Source organism: Octopus sinensis, linkage group LG4 (genome assembly GCF_006345805.1).
Source record: "Octopus sinensis linkage group LG4, ASM634580v1, whole genome shotgun sequence".
Classification (NCBI taxonomy): Eukaryota; Metazoa; Mollusca; class Cephalopoda; order Octopoda; family Octopodidae; genus Octopus; species Octopus sinensis.
Window position 1 is genome coordinate 126,592,200 of NC_043000.1, and position 12,107 is coordinate 126,604,306.

The window sequence follows — 12,107 nt, forward strand, 5'->3', positions numbered from 1 at the left end:
ATGGCTTCATAAAACAAGTTCTTAGATGGAATTATGATAGGTTTTAAATTAATATGAACACTGTCAAATTAAAGGTTGTTTATCACAAAATCAGGTGATCCCAAGCACGTTGATATCAAAAGGGTTAAGGAAGGAGATGTAGCTTAACCAGGAATTAAACCTACATTGCAAACTTGCAAGGAACTTGATCATATTGCCATCTATAAATAAATGTTCTTTGACAAAATTTGATCGACAATACACACACACACACACAATGGGTGTCTTTCAGTTTCTGTCTACCCAATTCATTCAAAAGGTTTTGGTTAGCCTAGGGCTATAGGAGAAAACACCCACCCTAGTACCATGCAGTGGGACTGAACCCAAGACCACATGGTAGTGATTTTGTGTTCAGTCTCACTGTGCAGCACCTTGGGCAAGAATTTTCTACTATAGCCCCGGGCCAACCAATATGCCTTGTGAGCAAATCAGGTAAACAAAAGACTGCATGGAGGCCCGTCGTATATATACATATATATATATATATACCGCCCACTCACCTTTTGCAATCTTGCAAACTTACTCACCCACTCACGCTATCCAATTCTTGGTTCCACTTCATTTATATACACCACCCTGTAACTTGAATGTACCCAGCCCCTGTCACATTTTCACTATCTCTCTCTTCTACTGAGGTAGCTACATATCTTACATATCTTCTTTACTGCAAGATGTCTATTTCTGTCCCTCTACTCATACACTAACCTTTCATCTGGCACAAAACCACCTTCCTCAATATTGCCCCCATCCCTTCCACTAAGTTGAGGGTGGGGTCTTGTCCTGTAAGTTATCTGGTAACCTCAATGCTGCTGGTGTCATGTAAAAAACACCCATTACACCCTGTAATGCGATTGATGTCAGGAAGAGCATCCAGTCATATAAACCATCCCAAAGCAGACAGTAGGGCTTGATACAGTCTTCTGATTTGCCAGTTCCTGTCAAACCATCCAACCCATACCAGAATGAAAGACAGACATCAAATGATGACGACGACGACAATTATGTATCATGTATGTGTACGTGTATGTATGTGTGTGAATGTGCCTTTGTTTGTCTCCACCACCCCCACTGCCTGACACCCAATGTTGGTTTGTTTTTGTCCCTATGACATAGCTGTCTGGCAAAAGGGTTTGATACAATAAGTATCAGACTTAAAAAGTTAAACATATAGGTGCAGGAGTGGCTGTGTGGTAAGTAGCTTGCTTACCAACCACATGGTTCTGGGTTCAGTCCCACTGTGTGGCACCTTGGGCAAGTGTCTTCTACTATAGCCTCGGGCCGACCAAAGCCTTGTGAGTGGATTTGATAGATGGAAACTGAAAGAAGCCCGTCGTATATGTATATATATATATATATATATATAGGGGTGTGTGTGTGTGTGTGTGTGTGTGTTTGTCTCCCCAGCATCGCTTGACAACTGAATGCTGGTGTGTTTACATTCCCGTAACTTAGCAGTTCAGCAAAAGAGACCGATAGAATAAATACTAGGCTTACAAAGAACAAGACCTGGAGTCATTTGCTTGACTAAAGGCAGTGCTCCAGCATGGCCACAGCCAAATGACAAACAAGTAAAAGAGATAAGTTCTAGGATTGATTTCTTTGACTAAACCCTTCAAAGCCAGGCCCCAGTATGGGCTGGAGTTGAAACTGAGTTGTAGAAAACTGTGCAACCCTATCAGATAAGTTAATTACACCAATAATTTGAAGACCCAGCTTCGTTACGTCAAGTTTGCATGAAAATTAGAAAAGCTTATAGAATGCTACATTTTGGTTTAGCAATTTTATTTAACCCCCCTCACTGCAAAATTTCAAGATTATTCCAGTAATGATGTCAAATACTCTAAACAAAGAATTGGTAATTTTTGCAAGTCACACTTGAAATATCTCAATAAAAAAATTGTTCCAAAAACTTAGCATTTCTCAACAAGACAGATTGGTATCTGAAATTATTTTCTACAGTTAAGGATAATGAAATTTTGATTAGATATATCTGTTTTCCGCAGTCAAAAGGTTATTAGTCAAGTAATAATCAGTGATTTTTGCTTTCAGTTTGAACAGGCATATTTAAAAACAAACTTTTTTGCTATTATTTCTATTGTCAACAAACCATATCCAGCCCAAATATTCTACCTTTGGAGCCCTTACCAGTGAATGGCTTATTTTTCTCTATACCATAGCACCGCTCTATACTGTAGCACCGGTGGAGTGCCAGGTATATGGTCAAATAATGGTCAGGAGGTCAGGGCTTAAAAGGTTAATGTTCAAACCAGTCATCTGACCTCTCACACCTACTTCACAATGTCATTCTAAAAATAAACCATCAGATTATCAAAATCTCAAAGCTATGAGATAATGCATGATTAATTCAGAACAATGTGAATAAAGAAAGCATTACATTTGCCAGAGTAATCGGAATGCTAAAAGGTTGAGGTAGAACATTATGACTTACTGAAAAATAAGTTTCAAATTCTATTCTTAAAAGACAAATTAGTCGCATAAACTTTTTCTAGAGTTGAAAAATATTTCAATTGACTGCATTTTGTTAGAACCTTCTAATTAAAATACCAAATAGATCACTTCCTTGACAATCACAGGAAAATGAAAATTTTAAGTTGAAAAAAAAAAAAAAAAGAGTATAAAAAACAAAGAAAGGAGGAAAAGTATTTCATTGACATAATGAATATGTAGATGAAAAATCGTATAAATCTCAAATTATTCCCACATTATCTATGTCAAAAGCCAAGCTCTGTGACATTTTCGCTGTGCATCACTAGAGCAAAAAAAACTACAGTAAAAATCATTATACATTTCCGTCTGTAATTAACTGCTAAAATTCACCTAATTTTCTTCCTGGAGTGTATCCATAGTTACCTCCCTTGAAGACAAACCGAGTAAATTAGCTCACATTTTCCTACTTGAACAAATGATAATATTTATATAGCAGGGGTGTGTGGGGAGGTGAAGCACAAATGAGATAATTCTCTTGTCTAAGTTCAAATCTTTTAGAGGTCAATTTAACCTTGCTACCTTTTAGTTTGATACGATAAGCACTTCTGACATATTAGGTTTGAGTTAATAGTTCTGTTTCCTTAAAACTTGACCTTATATTAAAAGAAAAATATTTATGGAACAAAGTTAATGTTTTTCTCCTTAATGTAGTGAAGCATAAAATATTTACTTAGAAATAATATGGCGAGGAAAAGTCTAATTCAATGATTGTAATTATTTAAATCATTTTAGCAAGCATGGAAGACAATTTGGAACATGTTTTGGTCTTATTAAACCTCATCATACAAGAAGACTTTCTGCATTTACCAAAGCAGTAATGAAAGAATCACTAAGTAGATGTGAAATATTGTATATGAGTAGGTATGAACAATTAGCATATTTCAAAAAACTATATTATTAAAGGTAATCACTCAGCAGCCATCTTCAAGAGAAAAAAAGAATATTAAAAATACTCTTTTACTTGTTTCAGTCATTTGACTGTAGCCATGCTGGAGCACCACCTTTAGTCAAGCAAATCGACCCCAGGACTTATTCTTTGTAAGCCTAGAACTTATTCTATCGGTCTCTTTTGCCGAACTACTAAGTTACGCAGACGGAAACATACCAGTGATGTTGGGAGGACAAACACAGACACACACACACACATATATATATATATATATATATATATATATATATATATACGAAGGCTTTTTTCAGTTTCTGTCTTCCAAATTCACTCACAAGGCTTTGGTCGGCCCAAGGCTATAGTAGAAGACACTTGCCCAAGGTGCCACGCACTGGAAATGAACCCAGAACCATCTGGTTGGTAAGCAAGCTACTTACCACACAGCCACTCCTGCACCTATACTGCTAACATATTTAATGACATGACGCTTATACTTCATTGAAGAGGTTTAATAATAACAGAACATGTCTAGAGTTGTCTTATGTACTTGTCAATTACAATAATATTACTTATGAAACAAATGTTGTTTTCCATCATCATCATTATCATCATCATTGTTGTTTTAATATCCACTTTTCCATGCTTACATTGTTTGATCAAATTTAGAATCAAATCATTAGGATGATGGGTCCTCTTCTTTCTACTAGGTTGGAGTCTTTGGCTCGTTATCAAAGTGTATCTTCACTGTGTCTTTTCTATAAGTATTTCCATGGTCATGACTGATGAATTAGTACCCTCTGCCAAAACCTTTAAATGTGTCGCCCTCTTCTCTTCTCAGGTGCATCATTTCTAAGTTGAAATTCTTGTTAGTCATAAGTCCTTTCAGTTGAAAGCCTCTTCCTCTGAATTGCTGCTCTCTGGAACTCACTACCATCATTTTGTTTTCCTCAGGTCTACGATATTCATTCCCTTAAGCTTTCTTATTTCTTTATTGCCCACAAGGGGCTAAACATAGAGGAGACAAATAAGGACAGACAAAGGGATTAAGTCGATTATATCGACCCCAGTGCGTAACTGATACTTAATTTATCGACCCCGAAAGGATGAAAGGCAAAGTAATCCTTGGCGGAATTTGAACTCAGAACGCAACAGAAGATGAAATATCACTAAGCATTTCGCCCGGCGTGCTAACGTTTCTGCCAGCTCACCACCTTGAGCTTTTTGTCAATTGATATCTTTTCGATTTGTAGGCCCCTTCTTTTCTTTCTTTGTAGTCCATTATGCTACAGTGACTTCAAACCTTGTCTGGGATAGAATTGTATTAAAAAACAATAACACATGGATCAGTTGAGACTATCCTAGAGCAGCATTTCCTACAGTCAGATGTCTTTCTTGGATACCTGCTTCCAAGGAAGGTAATAAAAACCCAGTCTATCAAACTCCAAACAGTCCAGATGTGATTCAGTGGAGAACTGGAAACAAAAGCCTTACTATATGAACAATGAGGCTTTTGTTTACCATCAGTAAACACACATAAAGTTGAAGGCAAATGACAAACTTATACAAACACACACAATATCACTATCATCATTATCATCTACAACCGTTTTCTATGCTGGCATGGGTTGGCCAGTTTGACAGGACTTGACAAGCAGTACAGCTGCATTGAGCTCCAGTGAGTGTATGTGTGTGTCTACACACATATACATGGTAGGCTTCTATAATTTCTTATTTCTTTATTGCCCACAAGGGGCTAAACATAGAGGGGATAAACAAGGACAAAGGGATTAAGTCGATAACATCAACCCCAGTGTGTAACTGGTATTAATTTATTGACCCCGAAAGGATGAAAGGCAAAGTCGACCTCGGCGGAATTTGAACTTAGAACATAATGGCAGACGAAATACCACTAAGCATCTCGCCTGGCATGCTAACATTTCTACCAGCTCGCTGCTGGTAGAAACGTTATAGGCTTCTATAATTTCTGTCTACCAATTTCACTCACATGATATTAGTTTTAGAACAGGACACCTCCCAACACCACCTTTGCAGTGGAACTGAACTCTTAACCACGTGGTTCTGAGGCAAACTTCTCAACTACACAACCAAGCCTGGAATATTTCTAATTAGACATTCCATGCTTATCACGTTAAATATGTTAACATTAACTTAAAATATCATTTTTCATGCAGATGATATCTCTTGAGTACTTAACTTCAGTGATTTAATTAATAGAGTAAAGAGGCTGAGTGCCAATAAATTAAAGATAAGTTCCTGGTTAAACAAATTAATTACATAGTTTTGAAATTTTTAATAAAGATTAGTTTTAGGCTGAGGCATGGCTGTGTGGTTAGGAAGCTCATTTTGTAACCATGAGGTTTTCAGTTCAGTCCACTGTGCAGCCCACTGGGTGTCTTCTTACTATAGCTCTGGACCAACCAATGCTTTGTGAGTGAATTTGGTAGACAGAAACTGTGCAGAAGCCCATCATTTATATACGTGTGTATATATATATATATACACACACACACACACGCACAACAGGCTTCTACACAATTTCCATCTTCATATACTTACATATATATATATTCAGTAAAAGCAATTAAGATTCAAGTGAGTTCCAATGAATTCACATGAATGCGGTACTTAACTTAGAAATCTATATGGTATTAACCATAAAATAATGTGGGGTGATTATAAACAAGAAAAAAGCAACAAGAATGGATTAGTTTTTCAGTACAATTGTTTCATATGAAGTAAAGCTTTATTAAAAGCTGTTCTTCATATGAAACAATTGTACTGAAAAACTAATCCATTCTTGTTGCTTTTTTCTTGTATATATATATATATATATATATAATATATATATATATATATATATATATACGTAAAAAGCACCATCCGTTCGTGTCCGTTGCCAGCCTCGTCTGGCCCTCGTGCCAGTGGCACATAAAAAGCACCATCCGTTCGTGGCCGTTTGCCAGCTCTGTCTGGCACCTGTACGGGTGGTACGTAAAAAGCACCCACTACACTCACGGAGTGGTTGGCGTTAGGAAGGGCATCCAGCCATAGAAACACTGCCAGATTTGACTGGGCCTGATGAAGCCTTCTGGCTTCACAGACCCCAGTAGAACCGTCCAACCCATGCTAGCATGGAAAACAGACGCTAAACGATGATGATGATATATATATATATATACACACACACACACACACGGTGGCACATGAAGGGCACCATTTGAGTGTGGTCATTGCTAGCGTCGCCTTACTGGCACGTGAAAAAACATTCAAGCAAGGTTGTTGCCCAGTGCCGCTGGACTGGCTCCTGTGCAGGTGGCACGTAAAAGCACCCACTACACTCTCGGAGTGGTTGGCATTAGGAAGGGCATCCAGCTGCAGAAACTCTGCCAGATCAGATTGGAGCCTGGTGCAGCCATCTGGTTTGCCAGACCTCAGTCAAATCGTTAAACCCATGCTAGCATGGAAAGCGGACGTTAAGCAATGATGATGAAAGACACACACACACACGTTTGTTTGTCTTTGTCCCATCACCACTACTCAAAAACCTGTATTAGTTTGTTTATGTCCCGTAACTTAGCAGCTTGGCAAAAGAAACTGACAGAATGAGTACCAAGCTTTAAAAAATAAGAACAAGGGTTGACTGGTTGGCTAAACCCTTCAAGGTGGTGTCCCAGCATGACTGCAATCCAATGACTGGAACCAGATAAAAGATCTCATAAAAGCCACATATTTCATGACCTTTGGAAAAACATTGTCTCATTTTCTCATTTCTTCTCCCTCCATTAATTTAAATCTATTTTTATCTGTTTATACTTAATGAGTGAGCTCTTGATAGGCTGGACCAAAAAATTAGCTCAACACTTAGCTGGAACCATTTCTGTTGAATTATCTCTCTAATGTTCTGAAATAGGCATGAAGATTATAGCTTCCACCTATTCCTCACCCCCAACAATCTCAGGTCTTCCACTTCATTCTATAAATAAGACTACCTTTCATCCCTTCTTGGTTGATCAAATTAGTGTCATTCACACAGCAGGATTGATTCAGTTTTTTTGAATATGTGCCAAGAGAAAAATAATAATAAATAAATAAATTACTTCGCAATATTGTTTTGAATGTCAATAAGAGAGAGAAAGAGAATCAATGTTACTCCTTGATATGCTAAAATTAGAATCCAAATCCCCAGCGTCTTTTAAAGATCAAGACGTAAAATATGCCGTCCTAAATAACTTTTACCAGAAAAGAATAAATAAATGTTTCTGTTCAGAATGATTTTGAAAATAATAGATCTATTTGGGCTAAATAATTTCTGGTATTTATTTGTTTGGAGAACAACAATGAACCTGTGAAGATTTAATTGACGCAGTAATCATAGGCATTCTAACATACTTACTATAACGGTTATACCTTGCTCCTTGCACAACATTGACGATGCCATAAAGATTATGCTTCCTGTAAACCAAAGCCAAGAAAAGTTGGCAGGAATTTCTGTTAAACAATTTTTATCTGAAAAAGGAAAAAAAGAGCAATAAAATAGAGACATGAATCAGAAATATATAAGAAGGAACGAAACCATTAACACCTTCATGACTGTATTTGTGAAGAACATTGTGTTTGAATTCATTTTGAAAAATAATTAAGAATTTGGAGGGATTTAATAAAATGACTATTTTTTTTTTTTTACTAGCTGACCACATGCCACCAATAATGGCAGCTAATTGTAATATTTTATATATAAATAAATTACAAAATAAGTTACATAATAATCACACAATACAAACATTCGCATGCTTCCCTTGTACACAACTACACATATACTCAGAGTTGAAACGCTGAGTTTTTTTTCACCCCTTCCTTTCTCTCATTGCTATTACTTTCTCTCACTCTCTCTCAGTCAGGGCTATTACTCTCACTACTTCTCCTTCACTGAATTATTATTTTCTCTCCTCCTCTGCATCTAGCATGATTCTGGACAAATATATATATACACACACAAATATATAAAAACATTATGCTCATTATTATATTAGGAGATTATTATTATTATTATTAATGTAGCTAGCTGGCAGAATCGTTAGCACACTGGGCAAAATGCTTAGCAGCATTTTGCCTGCCCTTACATTCAGAGTTCATATTCCACTGAGGCTGACTTTGTCTTTGTCCTTTTGGAGTCAATAAATTAAGTACCAATAAAACACTGGGGTTGATGTAACTGACTATCCCCCTCCCCCAAATTTCAGGCCTTTTACCTTTAATACAAAGTATTATTATTATTATTGTTAAGGCAGTAATCTGGCAGAATCGTTAGCACACTGGGCAAAATGCTTACTGGCAGTCTGTCTGTCCTTACATTCTGAGTTCAAATTCCAGCAAGGTCAACTTTGCCTTTCATTCTTTCAGGGTTGATAAAATGAGTACCAGTGAAACACTAGGGTTGATGTAATCAACTAGTCCCCTCCCCAAAAATTTCAGGCCATGTGCCTTCAAGTAGAAATGATTATCAAGGCAGAATTTTTAGCACACTGAGCAAAAAGCCTAGCAATATTTCATCTGTCTTTATGTCCTGAGTTCAAATACTGTTGGGGTTGACATTGCTTTTTATCCTTTTGGGGTCAATAAAATAAGAACAAGTTGAGTACTGGGTTCAATTTAATTGACTTGGCTCCTCCTCCAAAATTGCTGGCCTTGTGCCAAAAGTTGAAATTACTATTGTCGTTGTTGGTGGTGAGTTGAGAGAATCATTAGCAGAGTGGACAAAATTCTTAGTGGCATTCTGTTTGTCTTTATATTCTGAGTTCAAATTCCACCCAGGTTAACTTCACCTTTCATCCTTTCAGGGGCGATAAAATAAGTCCCCGTGGAACACTGAGGTCAATGAAGCTGACGTACCCCTTCTCCTAAAATTGTTGGCCTTGTACCAAAATTTGAAACCATCCCCACATGACAACCACCACCATCATCATTTAATCATTATTATTTAAGGCAGTGAACTGACAAAATTGCTAGCAAGCCAGGCAAAATGCTTAACGGCATTTTGTCTGTCTTTATGTCCTGAGTTCAAATTATGCTGAGGTCGACTTTACCTTTCATCCTTTCGGGGGTTGATAAACTAAGAACCAATCAAGTACTGGGGTCAATGTAATCAACTATTACCCTCCCCATAAATTCTAGGCCTTGTGTCTATAGTAGAGAAGATTATTATTACTATTATTATTATTAAGGTGGTGTTTGGAACATATTCTTATATTTGTTTCAGTCATTTGACTGCGGCCATGCTGGAGCACCGCCTTTAGTCAAGCAAATCGACCCCAGGACTTATTCTTTGTAAGCCTAGTACTTATTCTATCAGTCTCTTTTGCTGAACCACTAAATGACGGGGACGTGAACACACTAGCATCGGTTGTCAAGCGATGTTGCGGGGATAAACACAGACACACAAACATACACACACACATATTTGATTTTGATTTTTCCAGTTTCAGCTAATGAGCTGTGGCCATGCTGGGGCACCGCCATATATATATATGTATTATCATAAGAGATATATATATACACGATGGGCTTCTTTCAGTTTCTGTCTACCAAATCCACTCACAAGGCTTTGGTCGGCCTGAAGCTATAGTAGAAGGTGCCACACAGTGGGACTGAACCCAGAACCATGTGGTTGGTAAGCTAGCTACTTACCACACAGCCACTCCTACGCCTATATTAAAAAGATATTTCAAAAAATTATTATGGCAGGTTTTGATTTAATGAACACTTTACAATGGACGCAGAACCAGAACACAGGTGTGTTGGTATCAAAGGGTTAGCATAAGAACTGCAATGTCCTGAAGACGTATCCAACACAAAAGACAAAAATTACTGACATATTCCTTTGTTGTCTTCTTTCTAAGTTACTTTTCTCTGCCCTCTACAGCTGTAACCAGCCTAAAGCACATTTCCTCTCTGACACCATCCTACATTTATTTTCACCTTCCTATTCAGACTGTTGAAGCTATCTCACCTACATACAATCTCTGATGAGAAATCACTTCTTCACTTTGCTTGTATTATTACTTTCAGGTTACAATTTTATATTTCATATATAATTTCACACCTGCCTTATTCTTTTCCAATCTCTTCAAACACTATACAGGCAAAAAAACACTTATAGATTAGAAATATGTACTTTTAGAAAACTATAAAACAATTGGTCTTGGAACTAATACTTATACATCATCAGTATCATCAATTAACGTCCACTTTCTATGCTAGCATTGCATAGATGGTTTGACAGGAGCTGGCAAGCTTCAGGACTTATATATTGTTTGCTTGTTTTGTTTTTTTTTGGCTTATTTTTTTTATAATATAAACAATTTTACACTAAACTGAAGAATTACTCAATACTTCTTGTAGAGTAATTGTTTATTATACTTTTACAAGAAGGGTGGCCTGTTGGTCTTCATTGGATTATTGGATGCATACATATATGCGTCCAGCAGCTATAAGGGTTTTTAACTCTTATTTCGTGCAATGTAGGTGCTACCCTACCCCGTCAAGTCACTATTAGTGACAAGTGACTTTTTCCTTTTTGGTTTTATATTGCAGATTCTTTTTTACTCTTTTACTTGTTTCAGTCAATTGACTGTGGCCATGCTGGAGCACCACCTTTAGTCGAACAAATTGACCTCAGAACTTATTGTTTGTAAGCCTACTACGTATGCTATCAGTCTCTTTTACCGAACTAAGTTACGGGGACATAAACACACCAACATCGGTTGGGGGGACAAACACAGAAACACAAACATATATATATATGTGCACCTGAGCACTGTACACAATTATTATTATTATTATTATATATAAATATATATATATATACTCTTTTACTTGTTTCAGTCATTTGACTGCGGCCATGCTGGAGCACCGCCTTTAGTCGAGCAAATCGACCCCGGGACTTATTCTTTGTAAGCCCAGTACTTATTCTATCGGTCTCTTTTTGCCGAACCGCTAAGTGACGGGGACGTAAACACACCAGCATTGGTTGTCAAGCGATGTTGGTGGGGGGGACAAACACAGACACACAAACACTCACATATATATATATACATATATACGACAGGCTTCTTTCAGTTTCCATCTACCAAATCCACTCACAAGGCATTGGTCGGCCCGGGGCTATAGCAGAAGACACTTGCCCAAGATGCCACGCAGTGGGACTGAACCCGCAACCATGTGGTTGGTTAGCAAGCTACTTACCACACAGCCACTCCTGCATATATATACACATATATACTATGGGCTTCTTTCAGTTTCTGTCTACCAAATCCACTCACATGGCTTTGGTCGGCCCGAGGCTATAGTAGAAGACACTTGCCCAAGGTGACACACAGTGGGTCTGAACCCGGAACCATGTGGTTGGTAAGCAAGCTACTTACCACACAGCCACTCCTGTACCTATAGATAGCTGCTTTTGTTATGTTACACACACACAGAGTTTTGATGAGAGCCAATATATGAAACTCTCAGTCCTTGAGTCACTTTCTAACTTTAGCTGATTGAATAATAATTACTATTGCTGTGTGAGAGTCTGGTCAGGAAGTCTGGCTTAAATATTTCCAGAGTGAACTCTTTTAAACCTCCCCAACTAGGTGGTTGTTGTCAAACT

At 37.5% G+C, this 12,107-nt stretch overlaps 1 protein-coding gene across 4 annotated transcripts in view; it reads right to left on the reverse strand.

Moving 5' to 3' along the window:
* Positions 1 to 12,107, reverse strand: part of LOC115210385 (protein O-mannosyl-transferase TMTC4) — a 144,932-nt gene that overhangs the window by 41,947 nt on the left and 90,878 nt on the right. For all 4 annotated transcript variants that reach the window (XM_036502458.1, XM_029778958.2, XM_029778957.2 and 1 more), the window contains one exon: positions 7,851 to 7,963. In XM_036502458.1, the coding sequence (XP_036358351.1) occupies positions 7,851 to 7,963 (113 nt within the window). The remainder of the gene's footprint in view (positions 1 to 7,850; positions 7,964 to 12,107) is intronic.